We start from the raw sequence: 17990 nt of genomic DNA, 5'->3' as shown, positions 1-17990 counted from the left end.
TTCTTTACCTCAATCTCCACATCTTTAAAATGATGATCAATATGTCCCTCCCTCAAAGGACTGTCGGAAGAGTACATTCATTAAGGTCGGTGATGTGGTCAGATACTATAGAGATGAGCCCTGCAGAAAAGTCTACAAATAAATAAAACTAGTCTATATTAGGTGCCAGTTTTCTAAGTATTCATATGTCCCTTCTCTCCAGAGCATTTGGGCAGCTTCTGGTCTGGTAAAATGGGCATCTACACCAACCAAACAACTCCCTCCCCCCCCGGCAATGTTAACAGAGTACAAGTTTATGGGGGTTATAAAAGCCACATACCGTTGTCACTAAAGCCACCTGCCAGTCATTAAGCTGCCACTCACAACGGATGACTGGAGCAACAACAGCTATTAGCATGATCTCCATGGCTTCTGCCACCTTCAGGAACAAACATGCACTTTAGCAAAGGTGGGTTCCAATGTCAGCACAGTGAACAATTCCTTTGCATACTGGGGGGAAAAAATCCCAACTGTGCTAGGGCCGGAAATCCAGGTGACCAAAAGTCAGACCATCCATCTGGAACAGTACACATACTCCCTCCTGAGCCAACCCAGAGTATTAGAGCTGAAGGAGTCATGGAACTGGCATCTCCCCCAGCCCCAGATATGGAGTATACCCTGTTCCTCTGCAATGCACGTACTGTACACTCCGTTGGTTGAGATTCCAGCTAGTACAAAGAACAGTTACTGTGGTACTGGACTCAGAGACCGTAACCATTTACAAGGCCTGCTGGAGGCCAAGTATACAGGACCCAATCTTTGTCCTGTCCAGAAATTTGTGAATCCTTGGACACCTGAGAGGGAGTGGGGAGCACAGAGGGAAGCTTCTCAAATGATTTTTGGGAGGGCTGGATGCTGAAAAGGTCATCTCTTTCTGCCCATGGGTATTAGTGGAGGCTACTCTGTCCTTCAGACTCTTGAAAATCAAGCTACTTATTTCAGTGTCTAACTATGAATTTAGAGTCTTAACTTGAGGAACCCGCTTTTGACATCTTGGCTGGAAAGTGCAATTGTAATGCATGGGTTTAATGGATGTGATCATGTCTCCCATGCGTCGATGGCGACAGCAAAGATAAGAACCTGCTATTTACTCATAGCTCACAGAGTCACTTTGTTAGCTCAAATTATAGTGCTTTGTGCTTTTGGTGTGGTCGCTCTCAGGTCTGATCCCAACTGGTGACTGTGGTGTTTGCATGTTTTCCAGTATGGCTTGTTACACAAAGAAGAAAGGAAAGAGAACTAAGGGTGACAAATGCTGCTCCCAGGTACGCCCATGCAACCCCATTTAAGTCAACGGTGCATGACAGGTGAGGTCAGTAGTGAGCCGACAGTTGATTTATTCTGTTTCACATTAATAAGGATACTGAAATAGGATTTTTAAGCTCAAGTGTAGACAATGAAAACCTACACCAGTGCTGCCCATGATCAGGAAAAGCATAATATGAAACCATCCAAATCCTATGGTTTCCACGGCCTCTTCCACTGTAAATGTCTTCTGCTCTAAACAGCAACGAGAAAGAGAGTGTTAGAACTGAGATCACCCCAAGTACATTTTTGCAAAACCAGAACCATTTTTTGTTGTTGTTGTTGTTGGTATTGTGTAATGTCAGGCAAGATGTTGGAAACTCCATCAATGCCAGAGATGTTCTCTCAACTAATTAGCACTAGGATTATATCTAGCCCCTAGAAGCCGTGGTGGTTGGGCGCTTTAGAGAGTCAATAAAATAAGAAACAGATAAACTAGAGAGATGATAGATGAGGATACAGAATGTACACGCGAGGAAGGCAGAGGTCCATCATCCAGTGCCTTTCAGATATTATACTGAGCTATTGAATGTGTTGCATAGACTAAAAAAGAGTAGCTTAGGTTTCAAGAACTGTACTGGAATGCAGGAGCCCTGGGTTCATCTCCCATCTCTATCACTGATTTCCTGTGTGACCTTGGTCAAGTCACTTACTCTCTCTGGGCCTCAGCTCCCCATCTGTAATAGTAAGGATAATACGACTTTCCTCAGCACAGGAGGCATTTCGGAGTGGGAGGAAGCCAGAGATCACTGCAGCCTGGTAATCCTTGCTATTTTCATGGCCCCAGATGACAGGTACAGGCAGGCTGCTGTAACTTGTGCGATAGGTCAGTTTGGCCTACGAAGAGCTTAGTGTCGGCTTTACTTTTCCAGCTTCAGTATAAGCAAGACACAGCTGAGGCGTGGGCCCTAACTTTCCTTTTATAAATTGCTTTAAAATAAGCTGAAGAGAAAGTGCTAAAAGAAACCTTTCAACTATGTTAGGGTAAAATTCACTTGCGGAGTAGCTATAATCGAGTAGGCACCCAGAGGGCTGGATACTTATTCCAGCAGACACCTGCTCATCAAGTATGCAAGTGCTACGGCTCTATGTGGGTGAAATGCCGGGGGTTTGGGGAAGCCACATCCAAACCGAACCCAGGGTCAGATTGCCTCGTCCTACTAAGGTGTGAACACAACCACCCACTGTCCGGCTTATGTCAACCAACCTTCCTTGGGTTCTTGCCTCTCAGTGCCTAATTCCTCCAGGCCAATGGCATTTGATACCTCTTGTTCCTTGGTGGCCATCTTCAGGTCTTGCTGGATTCCCAAAGATGAAAATGGAGAAGACTTTGCTTTCACTTTCCAACCTACAAGATAGTCACAACCCTGTCTTAGAGATGAGCTTTCAAGCAGTTTCCAATGCAAGACTGGTTGTACTGAAGGCACTTTAAACACTATTAGTTTCAGAGGATGCTGATGAGAAATGTCAAGAGTTCCCATCCACCTCTGCTTGATGTGTGTTTAGACAACAAATTAGAAGAGCTAGCAGCACAGGACAATTTATTCAGCTTGGCAAAGGTCAATCACCTCCCTGCCCCATTCTTGAAAAGTCCAATGAATCTACTAAAACAGGTAGGATAACATTCACCTTTGTAGGGTACCATGGAAGTTTTTTATCAACATCTGTAAAGAGATTTGACATCCTCAAGAGAAAGGTGCTATATGACCAGAAATCATTGTCTACAGCGCACCTATCATGCTGTGGGTTTGTGTCCACTCAAGGAAAGGAAGGCAAAAAAGGAACTGGGTAACCTAAATGGGCGACTGTATAAATGGTGACTGTCTAACTTCTTTCCTAGAGTAGTAGTAGATTATTTCTTCATCGCCACTGAGAGACAGTGTGCAGTTCCATCGAAAGCTAACTGCTTCACTGAATCAGGTTGATTTCACCAGAATTTTGTTCTGGAAAAAAGTTCCCTTAACATTGAAACATCCTGTTTTGCTATTTTCATAATGGAAGGTTTACATTTTTCATGCAGAAAGGACTTTTCATTTCAATTTTTACTAGATTATACACGGCAGATATGATGAATGCAAAACATTTAAAGCGTCAAAAAACAAAATGAAAAATTAAAAACAAAATATTTCAAGATTTTCCTTCATGGAGAATTTTGAAATTTTCCATTTTTTGCTCAGCTTCAGCACAAATTCTAATTTAGAAAGCCCCAAATCCTTCACAAAATGAAATTTCCCTCTTCTGCGCAGTTCTGCTCCTGACGTCTAGCAGCAAGGCTGGCTGTAGGGGTGGGTGAGCAGGGCATTGCCCTGCGGGCCAACTTCCAGAGGATGCTGTGCCACCGTGTCGCACAGTTTTGTTTGTTTGTTTTCTCTCTCGGCCGCTTGGAAGCGGACGGAGGAACATTTCCTTCCCTGGCTGGCAAGAGAGCTAGGGCCACCTCCTGCTTAGTGGAGAGTCTCATGTGGCACAAATGTGTCTCTCTAGAGGAAGTCCCAGAAGGGGCAGGCTCCTCATTACATACATGCACTTAGAATGTAGGAAAGAGGATTGTGCTGTTACGTGGGACTTCTTTGACTTGGAATTTGGCCTGCTTTTCCTGTTTCCTCACTTTAGATACCAGCAGTGCTAGGAAAGGTCCAGACGAACAGCGTTAGAGATTACCATCTTCCTTCTCTGTACACAGTGGTGATTAGCATGGGCAGCAGCAGTGCAAGTTACCTTAACACTGTCCCCTCCGGTCATCAGCGGCACCCTCAGCCTTGAGCGGAAAGAACAACTTCTTGGGGAGAAGAAGATGGTTGAGGCTGGGATTTTCAAAGAAGCATAAGAGAGTTAAATCTTCCTCGTGTCTGTAACAAGGGGACAATAATACCTACCTCACAGGAATGCTGTGGGGATTACGTCCTGCTGGTTAAGCTCTTTTAAAGCCATAATGAGCTCTGTAATTGCTAATCATTATTATTACATGCTTTGAAATTAAGCCCAGCAGGTAGGAACACCCTGCACACATATCAAAAGGGATTGCACATCTGTGCTCTTAAACCCTCTTTCTAAGCCCTTCGTCCCCAGCCCGAGAACAACACTGCCAGTGTATTCTGTGCAACCTCACCCCCAATTATATAACCAGCAAAACGCTGCTCATTGGTGGTGTCACTCCTCAGCTTCCTCAAACAGTATTAACCCCCGTCTCACATGCTACTGCATCAGGGACAGAGGAAACAAGCCCAAAAGGTCTGGAGAGCAGCTGAGGCAATCACAATTCTTCTCTGCTGGCTGGGGAGATGAAGCTTAGTGTTTTCACTAACGCTGCAGAGCTGTGAGCTCTTGAGATGTGGTGACCAGAGAGTCAGTGTGGAAAACTGGGAGAGGGGGCAGGGGGTAATAGGAGCCTGTATAAGACAAAGCCCCGAATTTGGAACTGTCCCTATAAAGTTGGAGCATCTGGTCACCCCATGCGGGTCCAACTCCTAGTGAAGTCACTGAAAGACTCTCTTTTTGACGTAAGAGGGAGGTGGGTTGGGCCCTTGGAGGGTAACACTAAGAAATTCACTCAGTTACCCATTCACCCTCTCAAACACATTCCACTTCCAGGCCATAGGACCAATGCGCTGTTACCCATCCCAATAGGCCTAGGGAGGGGAGAGAAGCAATGAAGGAGAGGAATGTTGACAGAGAGGGTTGAACACTGAAGGTAAAAATAGACAGAGACTGAAAGGCCAAATCAGGAAAGAAAATAGTTTGAAGAGCATCAGACAGTGTTTGAGCGAGAAAATGAACTGTGACATTTCAAAAAGATGTAAAATTTAGAGGGAAACACAAACACTGAAAAAGATTGAATTGTTACATTCATTCTGGAAACATTCAAAATTAGGTCAACACTTTACGCTGAGGTTAATAATAATAAAAAAGAGTTAATAATTGATTAATAGATGTTTTAATAAACAATTATTTTTTGTTATAGATTGTTACAGAGTCCAACAGGTCAATATGCTGCTTATCATATAACTAATAACAGCTTCCTTTGAGGGGTTTATAACTCTATAACACATACCGCTCAGATCTGTAACATGCTTCTACCATCTAGTCCTCATTTATAAGTGGAAACAATATAAATTGTGACCAAAAATGACTATCGAGAAGAGCCTTTGGAAAGATCACAGTGCTTCATGCCAGGTTTGAAATGTCTTCTTCACCACTCTGAAGGCTAGAGCCCTATTTATCCTAAATAACTCTGTCTACCCTTCCTGCCCTAACGTTGCTGAAAAGCTGCTGCATGCCAGACCAGAGCCGGGGGCTATGCATTGATGTGATTCTTATTTGTGTGGGTGTCGTGGAGAGTTGGGGTTGGAAGGGAGCTAACTAGATCACATGATAAAAGAGATGGGGGCCTTTTAGCTTGTAAGGGCCTGATCCAAAACCTGTGGAAGTGAAAGGAAAATCTCTCATTGACTAGGCCATAATGCCATGTTTATACTATTTCAGAGACAAGGTGGGTGAGATAATATCTTCTATTGGACTAACTTCTGCTGGTGAGAGAGACAAGCTTTGGCGCTTACACAGAGCTCTTCTTCAGGTCTGGGAAATGTTACTTCCAGTGAGGCGGGGCGTTCCTTTCCTAGACCTGAAAAAGAGCTGTGTGTGGCTCGAAAGCTTGTCTCTCAGCAGCAGAAGTTGGTCCAATAGAAGCTATTACCTCACCCACCTTGTCTCTAATATCCTGGGACCGACATGGCTACAACCCCACTGCATAGACTGTTTCAGCCAGGCTGATCGAGAGTTGCCCATCAGAATGCTGAATCACTTCATTTTGGCAAATCAATGTCAAAAAAAGGCTCTACCTTTTTTTAGTCACTCTCTAGTTCTCCCACACTGGCTGGGTGCTTCACAGTTAAATAGACTGATAGATCCTTCTCAGTGCCATTGTGATGGTCATGAGAAAAAACCCTGCTTCCCATCTACAAATGAGCAGCACCACAGAAACAAAGGTAGAGATGACAACGTGAGAGCCCTTTGCTTCCCCTTCCACGCATGCCCTGTATGTTGATTTCTCGTTCCAGGAGGTGTCTTGTGCTGAAAGCATCGTGAAATCCAGCAAGCGTCTATAGTACCGCATGCCAGGCAATAGTTTGTATGGGTAAGAAAGATGTGAAATTTTCATCCCTATGTGAAGACTTCCAAGAAATCTTCCGGTAGCTCTCAGTAAAAGTGCAGGCTTGCTCACCCCAAACATTTCCAAATTTAATTGCCCTGGTACAATAGCTAGATTCTGCTGTACTTCCTGGGGGTGTCACAAAGCTTAATTGGTGTAAGTCACTTTGAAAACGTTCAGTGATGTAGAAGTGAGACATTAACAACAACAACCACCACCACCACAATAATGAACTAGCTGAAGCCACCAGCGTGATGATAAGTTCAGTGGTACAGAGGTAACACAGAAAGATTAAATGTCCCACAATGAGAACCCTGGCAGGATTTCTAAGCAGACAGCAATAGAACAAGGGGCCATAGATGGCAGGTATAGGAGATACACTGCTGCTTACCACACCTCCTGATAACTTAGTTGCCATCACAGCAAAACAACACAACTGATGTACAAACATTCAAACAATCCTACCCCTATCTAGACAGGGCTTGTTTTGATTTTTTTTGAGTGACGCTTTCTTACCTTAGCAATTTCACAACCTTGGGGAAATCTCTCTTGCCTCTTGTATATATTTCAATATGCAGCGATTTTCATTTTATTGTACTAGCTGCATCGCTGCTTTTGGGACCAGCTGCCACAAATTGGTTTTCTTCATAGCCGGAGGCACATACTTCCCTCTTCAAATCTTTCAATTCTGGCTTGTCTAGGTTTTAAATGAAGGTTTTTTTCAAAACTTCCTCTCTTCTTTCCGAAGCAAGCTGCTGCATCTATTGTAGCCTAATAGGTCAATTCACCCTGTGCCTCCAGAAAATGTTTTTAAAGAACTTACACTAAAATATGCAGGTTAGTATCCTTGAACCACACCTTCTCCATGACAACATTTCACCTGTCCCCTCTTAAAAGGGCAACACCAATCCATAATTTCACAGCATTTAAGGCCAGAAGGGCCCATTTGATCACTAGTCTGACCATCTGCATAAAACAGGCCATTACATTTCACCAGTTACCCCTATATTTTTCCCAATAATTTGGTTTAGCTTAAAGCAATTTGAAATCCTCAAATGGTTGTGTTTCACAGGCAGAGAACAGGAGAGACTGATGTGCCATCAATTCCCCAGGCCCCTGTAACGGCAGGGAATTGATTAGGTGAGATATACCCAGATGATCCCAGCTGGCAAACCATGCCCCATGCTACAGAAGAAGGTGAAAACTCCCAATTGCCCTGGGAGAAAATTCCTTCCTGACCCAGAAAATGGCAATCACTTTGACCGTGAGCCTGTGAGCAAGTCACAGCAGCTGGGTAATGGGAAAAAGGACTGCATGCACCACCTCAGAGCTCTGGTCCAGCCCATCTGTTGTCCTGTCTCCATCTGTGGCCAATCCCTAAGGCTTTAGAAGAAGGCACAAAAAAAAAAAAAAAAAAAAAAAGTCACAACACAACCCAAGCCTCTTCCCCCTCCGCTTCCCCCCCCCCACCCGAATACTTCTGGCCAATTGTGCATGGGGGGGGGGGGAGATTCTTTGTGACCCCTGCAGGTGACCAGCGAAAGCTCTGAAGCATGAGTTGTGATTATAACCATCGTCACAATGCAAAACTGCATGTGGCATGAACATGGCGAGGGCAATGATGCTCCCTGTACTCTCCATGGCCAATGAAGGAAGGAAATGACTGGGAGGGTTCATAGTCCCCTCAAATGCTGACACGAAGAAGCTGAGGGGAAGACACACTTCATTAAAAGAGAGAGGACCAGTGACAGGGAGTGTGAGATTCCCAAACTGTCTCCTCTGATGTTGGCATGACTGCCTGAGGTCTATTCCTGGATGTTTCCCGTTTAATACAAGCATTATGTTTTGCAATGAGGACTTATGATTGAACAAGGAAGGAAGGGCTGTTTACACTGGGTAATATCATCGCCCAACTTTCCCTAACAAGAATAACTAAACAAGGAGTGAAACGGAGTACCCCTTACAATCTGTTAAAGATGAACACAGAATGGCACCCTTTTCAAGAGTTGTTATTATTTGTATTAAAGTAGCACCTAGAGACCCGCAGCCAAGATCAGGGCCCCCTTGTGTGAGGGAAGTTCTTACTCTTGAAGAGCTTACAATAAAACTAGACAAGACAAACCAAGGGTAGGAGAAAGGAAGTGATATTAGTCCCATTTTACAGGTTGGAAACTAATGCACAGAGCGATTAAGTGACTTGCCCACGGTCATACAGACAGTGGGAGGCAGAGCTGGGAGCAAAACCCACATCTCCTGAGTCCCAGTGCCTTGTCCACAAGATAAAATAAGAAACAAGCAAAATAAATGCGGGCACAATACCCCAGGCAAATAAGTATTTGTTTGCTAAGCGTGTTGCAAATCAGGATTTCTGCTCCTTACAGTTATGTTAGTGACCGAAGGGGAGAGCAACTGACATGCGGTACTGTCGTACGCATCGCTACAGAAGATGGCAGAAAGACAGGCATGTCTGAAAAAGCAGATGTTAACACCTCTTTATACACAGCATATTCATACCGTAGGGTTCATGGCCATTAAAAGGCCACTGAACTAAGGGAATAGATCCATAGATATTAAAACCTGTTTGAGTGCCTAGTCTGACTTCCTGGCTAACACGAGCCACAGCACTTCACCCAGGGATTCCTGCAGCACCTAGCACAACACCTTCTGGTTCACTTAGCAAATAGCTTTTAGCAAGGCCTTGACTGAAAGAGGCCAAGTGACGGCGACGCTACCACATCCCTGTGTGAGCTTGTCCAGATATTAACCAGCACCGCTAAAGACGTGCAGCTTATTTCAAGTTTGAATTTTTTTTTAAACGTCAGTTTCCAGCCATCGGCACGTGTTCTGTCTTTGCCTACGAGCCAGTATCAGCTCTTTACGTACCTGCTTGTGGGCTGTGGGCAAATCACACAGATCCAGCAAGTTCCTGAACTAGCCTGGGGCGACCTTACTGACTTCAGTTTAAGTCTCTTTGGGCTCCATTGTATTAAATGAATGGTTTATTGCAGGCTGGGACTGTGTGTAACCTCTGTGGGGAAGGGAGAGTGGCGCTGTGAGACCTTGGGCTCAAAGGACACTATTAAACAATGGGCCAGACAAGAATGGACTTTTGGAACCAAAAGTGTTAATTGGTTTTCCTTGGGACTATCTAGAAGGAGGTGAAGCAAATTCCCCACCTCTGGTTATGCAAATCCCCAACCTTTTGAAACTACACATTGAGGCGTGGGCTACTCGCTGCTGATCTCCTGTACCTGAGGCCAAACGCAAAGGCCCAAGCTGTATAAAGGAAAGTCTGAACTCTCACTGTGTACTCTGGAAATAGACGATGGGGAGGTGGGTAATGCTGTTTCAGCAGTGAACTGTAAAAGAACAACAAGTACAGCTGGCAGCCTCTGGGTCTAAGTGGAACTGCCAAAAGTATTTTCTAGGTTGTTTTGTAACGTGGTTTTATTATGCTGATGGAGGGCGCTAGCTTGCTAATGCTGCAGACTGTTTCCCCACACGCTAGGGCCGCAGCATATCTAGATTTGCCCTCCATGTGTTTTAACTTTGCACTAGCAGGATCGTTTCTGGGGGAATGAAAGAGGTTTAATTGCCTCAGCCTTGGGATGCTAATCGGAACCAGCCTGCTTGAGGGCTGGCATTTACTCTGCTCTGTGAGGATCTCAGGAGCCATGCGATGTTAACACTTACTGTGGAAAATTTCACGAGACGCTGAATATTTCATGCTATTGTATAGTTCATGTCATCTCACTACCTGAAACCAACACCAGCCAAAGTATTGGGATGTGCATAAGTTTGGCTATGCAGGCAACAATTTCTTGCCAGGTTTGAGCTGCCCATACGTGCTAGGGGAGGATTGTTTTGTAGGCTGCGAGTCTTGCACCCGGCAATTATTAGTAATCATGATTTCAGAGCGAGGCCCTCGCTTTGTTGTTTTACGAAGGTTTGAACGCATGCAATGGTAGCTGCTACTGTGCCTGCCTGCCCCTAGCAAGAGGTCTCTGCTATATCACCCCCAAGAGGCACCCAGATATTTGTGGCGCCTCAGGCTCGCGAGAGCGCGTTCATAGTGGTATGATCTGTGGGGTCCTTACTCAGTCAAAATGCCCAGTGACTTTACTGGGAGTTGTGCCTGTGGTCAGCAGAGAGTCAAGATTTCAGGGTTTGGTGCTAAGACCTGCTAGTAAAGAATGATCAGCTTTATGGAGCTCATCCATGACAGGTACACACCATTAACTAGAACCCCCCAAATCCCGCTATAGCACGCACTGGGCCGCACGTAAAACCTGGAATGGACCCTAAGGAACCAGTTATTAGTTACTTCTGTTGTTCCAAAGTCCTGCTCAAAACCCCGGAGAGGAGGCTTCCCCGAACACTGCACTCTGAGCTAGGGATGTCTCTGGGACTTGAAGTAAAGCCAGGAGATGCAAACATCTAAATCACACCCAGGACCCACTGTTAACTATATATTTATTTTTATGGCCTCATCGGCATAGTATCTGACTGCTTCCAAGCCTTAATGGGCTGTATCCACACAACACTCTTGTGAGGTAGGGAAGAACTATCCCCATTTCCCAAATGGGGACCTGAGGCATAGGGTGACTTGGCAAAGGTGACACTAGAAGTCTGCAGCTGACCCAAAAATTGAACCCATGTCCCTTGAGTCTCAATCCTGCAGCCTACCTCCCCCGACCGTACTTGCTGCTTTAACAGCTAAGTGTATTTGCTTTCCCCATTTAAGGTGTTGACTCCAAGCCAAAAGCAAAAAAGAACACTTTGAGGGAAATAGATATTCCATTTCAGGTAATTATCTTCCCAGATACACTCTGGTCGCTTGGAAAGGTGCCATACAGATAAAATGACTATTTGTGCAGAAAAATTCACTTTCCTCTTCTCTCATAAAGCAAATTATTTTCGGTGTGTTCACTCGCACACCAGACCAGCTCGCCCTGTCTTACTACCAGTATGGGTTTCTCCTAAACCTCTGCCAGACATGGAGAAACAAACAAAATGTGAATGAAACAACAAAGAAGTATGACTGTGAGTGCTGGAATATTGTGGATATTAGCACAGCTTGTATGTGTAAAGAGTGAGTGTGTGTGTGTAAGATGTATTTAGTCAGCTATACAATATTTAAATCTACAATAGGCAAGAGAGGCAGGCTCTCTTTTCCCTGATAAAATCTCTGTAGTATTGCATGACTGCTCCCATTTCTGAAGGGCTGGCTGCAGGCAGTCAGTGCTAGACGTCAGATACAATGCTGCCCTGATACTTCTCTGGGGTCCATCAGTGGCTACAGAATTTAAGTTCTCATTTAAAAAAAAAAAAAAAAAAAGGTTTCTAGCTTCTTCGGTACCATGATGGCCTTCCAGGAATTGCCATAATGCCTGATGCCACATTGTCTTTCAAAGATGGTGAGACAGTAAGTCAAATAACAGCGCTGGGTGGGGAGATTTGCTCCATTTCATCACAATAGGATGTTAATTCTGAAGCTTGATTATAGAAATAAAATTTCACTGATTATTTTACTTGAAACATTCAGTAAATATGTTTCTCTAGCGCAGGGATACTCAATCCTCAGTGGTTCAGGAGCGAAATTAGCAATCAGCATTCCCCAGAAGAGCCACGGTAGTGTGAATTCATTGCTTCATTTACTGTCTCTCTCTCTATTTTTTTTTTTCTTGGTTATTCTGACCAAGTACTATTATTATATCAACTACAATTGGTTAATAACATAGTAAAAGCATGCTGATTGGGTAATAATTAAACCACATAGTGTTTTAATAGCATGCATTGCAAAGCACCACAGGAGGCACATTACAGAGCCACTTGCTGCTCCCAAACCTCAGTCTGAGTAGCACTGCTCTAGTGGGATCCGATACCAAGGCAGTGAGATTTAGAGCCTCCATATTTAATCAATAATCCATCCACGCACCAGTAGCTTCATCAGAACCTCTTAATGGAAATATACAGCAGCATCCTCTATATTACGCCCACATTAACAGGAGAAAGGTTAATCACAAATAATGTTATTCCTATGCATCCCAGTGAGATTAGTAATGCACTGAGATTTGGGGAAAGAACAACATATTGAATACACTAAGGTCTGGTCTACACTAAACAGTTAAGTCAACCAAGGTCCATTAGTCAGAAGTGTAAAAAATCCACACCCCTGAGCAATATAGCTGAGTCGACCTAACTCCTGGTGTAGACAGCACTATTTTGAGGGAAGAATTCTTCCATTGACAGAGCTACCACGTCTTGGGGGAGGAATATTAACTACACTGACAGGAGAACACCTCCCATTACTGTAAAGAGTGCCTACACTAAAGTCCTACGGCAGTGCCGCTGCAGCATTTCAAGTACAGAAGAACCCCTCGCTACTGCCACACAGGGAGGTGGATTACCTACACTGATGGGAGTACCCCTCCCAGCACCATAGAAAATGTCTATGTAGGGAATGGCTCAACTGTGCCGCTGTGGCATTCCAAGTGTAGATGAGCCCTGAGACCGCCATTTTAACAGGACCACGTTAATGTAGATGTTCTTTCTGTTCATTATGTATTAATATTTTTTGCATAGTTTACTTTTGCAGTCTACCTTAAACATTACAGTATAGAAATAGCCATCTTCAGTCTGGATTCTCCATAGAAAAATGACTAAAAGAAAGATTTTATTGCTGATCTGCAGCTGGTGTGTCCTTTTGTTTGTGAGATTCAAATTTAACACTTTTCTAAAGTAACAATATTTGCAAAAGTCTATAATCAGCAATGTTAAACCCTGGAACAAATAAGATAATAAGGGATTTGTTGTAGTAAAGTATATATTCAAAAGCAAGCTTGTAATACGGCATTATCCTCAGTTATTTTGAATGGTGTTTGTGCTGTATACGAAGAAACGGAATCTTGTACAGGGATTAATCACATGCAGTTGTCATCTGATCACTCATGGAATTCATCTCAATCAGTACTTAAATGTTTTCTTAAAAAAAAAATCACAAGGCAGGACAGTAAAGGAGGGAAAACACATGTGAGTTGATCACTAACAATTTATTTCACAACGGTACACTTCCTCTATATTTAACCCAGAGAGTAGACAGATGACTCCTACAAATAGGGCCAGATACTCAGCATTGACCTCAATGGAGAGATGTATGTTTTTACCAGCTGAGGATCTGGCCAGCATGCTGGGGGTTGTATCTCTGTTCTGTTGCTCCGCTGAATCACAGTTTAGTGTTGGGTATGTAAAAATGGCCACCTTTTAGACTAGCATTTTTACTAAATTATGACAGACTGTTCGCCTTTCTATGAGCGCAGTGTCTGGCTTTGTACCTACAGCTAGGCCAAGGCAACACTTCCTTTTAACTATGTAGAATATGAAGCTCACTTGAAGAGGATTCTGCACTCCACGTGGTAATCGGTTTCCAGGAAAGAAAAGTTTGGTTCAGGGAGTAAAGGATTTTTGTGGTAAGTTGTCTTTATTCTTCTGCAGTTCCATCTATGATTTGCTTAAAGCAGAATGGAGAAAACTTGTAACCTGTCCCCACGTAGAACTTGTTCTGGAACTCCACCCTGATGGAGGAAAAATAAGCATGAAGAGGCGTTTAACAGGCATAGTAATGTGTTACATGAACTTGCAAGAGACAGTAGGAGTGCGGGGAGAGAGGGAAGAAAGGAACATTTAAAAGTCAAGCAGTTAGGCAGCATCTCCAGGAAGAGAGAGACAGGGAGCTTAGCAAACAGTGGAGCATGGGCGTCAGAAACCTGCACAGGTTTCCAGGAAACTCTACATCTTTGTGAGGTGCAGATGGTCTGGGCTGGTGGTTGAGTTTGGTTTTCCTGAGAGCCCCTCGGACATAATGGAAAAGGACAGGACCAGCAAAAGCACCATCAACAATTACATTTTACAAGCGGGAGAACCACTCGTGACATATTTGTTTCCACCTCCTTGGGTTGGGGGTACAAGGAGGAAAGTAAAATGTTTGAAAGAGAGTAACAGCTGTGGCTGAAAAGGGAATTCAGAAGAGCCATTGAGCTGTACAGGCCCTTTCATACGTCAGTCTGAAAACACAGTCAGTGGAGGGAGGGGGGACAATCACCAGTATCTTGAAAGCTGGGAAAACAAGGCCTTTGTTCCTACACTAAACCTAATATCCGAGGGAGCTTTGGTAACCACCGGGGGCAGCCAAGTTCACTCCTTTGTGCAGTACAACATAATCTGAGCTACAAACTTCTCAGGCCCTCCAGCCCCCTGTCAAGTGATTCCAAACTTTACAAGCTGGTTTTTGTAGACTGCATTGTGTGGTCAGCGATGGAATGTCATGCGATGCAAAGCACACAACACAAGCCCGCCAAGAGCACTCCAAGACCGCTGGGATTTTTTTCTTGCATTGGATTTGTTTTACACGTCAGCATGAGTTCTTATAAGATCTTAGACAAGGGTCTGAGCCTCTACCTGAAGGTGGAAGAGTGGGTTAACGCACTAAATCTTCCACCCCCCAGAAAGCAGCCTATAAATGGGAGCTTTGTCCCAACAGATGTGAGTTTGGTGGACTCAATTTGGCCACGATACATGACTCTTACATATTCTTGGATGCCTGGCCATCTTCAAACATAAGAGGCCCAGAAGTGCGATAGCAAGCCGTGTTATGACATAAGACAGAGGTACAATAATATGGTTGTGAATAGAAAACATCCCACAACAAATACGGCCACCTACCCAGAAATATCGTCTCACTTTCTATTTAGGTACTTACAAGGCACCCCTCATCATCATGGACTCTGTGCTGTAAAGCGTGGCCCTCGTCTCCCCAAAAGTACAACAGAAAACATTTCCGTAGCTTGGAGAGGGACAGAATCCTCTTGTAGAATACGTACCAGTGAAGGCGCAGTGCGTGCAGGAAGGCAGAGAGGCCCTCCATGACAAGCAGAATAGCTATAGTCAGAACTGCAAAGACGGCAAAGATGATGAAGACCCCAATAAGTCCTCCCCAGCCGCTATTCTTGAGTCCAATGCTCATCACCATGGTCCAGAGAACCTCTGATAACTCTGCAAAGCAAGCAGGGGAGAAGGGGAAGAACAGCTGAGCACCCACAATGGTAAAATCCATTCCCTCACCCCTTAGCGGGTAAAATGATAGGATAGAATGATCAGAAAAATAATTCTGAACCCTAAGAGAACCCACCTTGTACATAGGCACCTATTACCACAGGGATTGACAGATTTTAACGTTAGCTGGAGGTCAAGGACATTCAGTAGTAAGAAAGGGAGCTGATTTTGACAGTAAGGATGAAATGCAAAACCGTCAAGGACACTAGATTTCTTATGGCATCCCACTGACAGGAGGACCAGAACTACTACAACGGCACAGACTATTATAGCTATAATAGAAACAAATGGGAGATCTCAGGAGAAAGCACCCAGATTTCTCTAAAGAGCTCTGACGGGTGCAGTCACACATACAACTCCGCAAAGGAATAGGGAGTCAGATCCTCCACTGGTGTAAAATGGCAATGATCCATTGAAGTCAATGGAGGGGCCCAGGACATTATACCTCAGCTGTACTAGACACACACTTCCTATTACTTCTACACACAGCTTCCCTTTAGGGAAGGCATTGAGAAGGATGGAGCAGAGAGCAAACTGATTGGTTCCTTCCAGCTGAGGGCTGGGTTAATTTTCACATCACATGCCTCACTGTGAAGCCAAACTTAAGCCTTATTCAGCTAAGACACAAAAGCTAATCTAGAGCGCAGTTTCGTAGCAGAGTTAAAGTTAAAAGTGTCTCCACTAGACAGGGAAGCCAGAAAATATATCTAAGGTTTTTACGTGTCCCCTTCACTGTAGTAGCTGAACATCTTATTATCTTCATTGTATTTATCCCCACAACACCCCTGTGCTATTATCCCTATTTTACAGATGGGGAACTGAGGCATAGAGAGACGTACCCAAGGTCACACAGGAAGTCTATGGCAAAGCAAGGAACTGAACACAGATCTCTTACAGCCTAGGCTGGCACCCTAATCATTGGATCATTCCTCTTCTGTCTCCTGGGACAGGACAGAGAGGTCCTTAGACTACATTTTGATTTAAGCGATCAAATGAATGGTATCATCTTAGGTGCCAATAGTTGTGATGGACTCCTCTGCTAAACCTCTCAAGAAAAACAGGTGTTCAGATATTCATAAAAGGGCTACCTGTATATTTAAGTGCATGTCACCCTTCTACTCAAGCTTCTTATATTTTTTATCACCTTATGTCCAGTATAAGGCAAGTGTTACTTGGCTTCCAATTAAGTCCTCCTAGACTGACTTTTGTGCCAGCAAGGATGTTATAAGGGGAAGTGCAGCTCACCTTTCCAATCCAGGGACTTCTGCACTCAGAAGTTTTCTTCTGTAGCTGCCCATTTCTAGACTGTGAACTGTCTTTTTTGCTCTGTGTTTGTACGGCGTTTAGCACCATGGGGTCCCCTGTCAATGACTAGGGCTTCAAGTGCCACAAAAACATAAATAATAAATAAATAAAAATACTTAGAGCTGGCCAAAAAATCAGAAATCCTGTCTTGCAGGGAATTCTGATATTTGTTTCATCCCAAATCCGGATGAAAAGTTGACATATTGAAATTTTTCATGAGAGTTCTGAAAAATTTTAGATCAAAATGAAACGTTTAGATACTCCCAAATCAAAATGTTCCATTTTGATTTGTTGCACTGAATCGCAGTATTTGTTTTCGGGTCAGTTTGACATGGATCTGTATCTCCCTGAGCTGCCTTGGGTGCCTCACAGGGAGTTGTAATTCTACTGCCTTGTGCTCCCATTCTCCTTTATGGGCAGGGTTCCCCAGCAGCACAACATCTTCCCATGATGGACCACGAGGGTTCAATCAGAAAGGAAACCTCAGTGCATCATGGGAAATGTAGTTCAGCCAGAGAGCCAAGGCCACAGGGGACATGAGGCACCATAATTTCAAGATCTGCGAGGGACTCTAGACTTTTAAGGCCAGAAGGGACCATCATGATCATCTAAGACTGGCCTTCTGCACGTTGCAGGCCACAGAACCTCACCCACCCAACTCCTGTAATAGATTCCTAACCTCCCGTGGCGTACTGAGGAGGGGGCCGCCACCATAAGTGCCAAAAAGTCCCTGGGGCACAGGAGGAGGAATGTGGCGTGTCCCCCGCCCGCCGCAGGTACAGCATCCCCGCTCCCTAGGAACCCCTCCTGCCATGTGCAGGGGCACGTGAGGCCTTGGGGAGGAACCCGCAAATGTAACCATTGGTCCGCGGGCGCCGGAGACCCACGGTACGCCACTGCTAACCTTTGGCTGAGTTACTGAAGTCCTCGAATCTTGATTTAAAGACGTCAAGTTACAGAGAATCCACCATTTACACTAGTTTAAACCTGCACGTCACCCGTACCTCACGCTGCTGCAGCTTAGGTGAACAAAGACTGAACTGCCACAAAACGTTTCGATTTGATTCGACTAACCAGAATA

The 17990-nt window shown here is 44.4% G+C and overlaps 2 protein-coding genes across 3 annotated transcripts in view; both read right to left on the bottom strand.

Moving 5' to 3' along the window:
• Positions 1-277: 277 nt before the first annotated feature.
• LOC137145398 (putative transporter SVOPL) lies at positions 278-7178 on the bottom strand. The gene is made up of 5 exons (XM_067536114.1): positions 7010-7178; positions 4063-4148; positions 2552-2692; positions 1448-1539; positions 278-418 (listed from the first exon to the last, which is right to left on the bottom strand). Exons 3-5 carry the CDS (start codon positions 2628-2630, stop codon positions 278-280), a joined length of 312 nt encoding a protein of 103 aa, XP_067392215.1. The 5' UTR covers positions 2631-2692; positions 4063-4148; positions 7010-7178.
• Positions 7179-13536: 6358 nt separating this feature from the next.
• ATP6V0A4 (ATPase H+ transporting V0 subunit a4) overlaps positions 13537-17990 on the bottom strand; it is a 64605-nt gene continuing 60151 nt past the window's right edge. For both annotated transcript variants that reach the window (XM_067536338.1, XM_067536337.1), the window contains exons 20-21: positions 15373-15544; positions 13537-14067 (exon numbers count right to left, since the gene is read on the bottom strand). In XM_067536338.1, coding sequence (XP_067392439.1) covers positions 13974-14067; positions 15373-15544 — 266 coding nt within the window. In that variant the 3' untranslated portion in view covers positions 13537-13973. The remainder of the gene's footprint in view (positions 14068-15372; positions 15545-17990) is intronic.

The sequence above is a fragment of the Emydura macquarii genome, unplaced genomic scaffold (assembly GCF_026122565.2).
Source record: "Emydura macquarii macquarii isolate MOO-44397 ecotype Brisbane River unplaced genomic scaffold, CSIRO-AGI_Emac_v2 contig_3530, whole genome shotgun sequence".
NCBI lineage: Eukaryota > Metazoa > Chordata > Testudines > Chelidae > Emydura > Emydura macquarii.
This window is presented reverse-complemented; position numbering and strand designations above follow the sequence as displayed.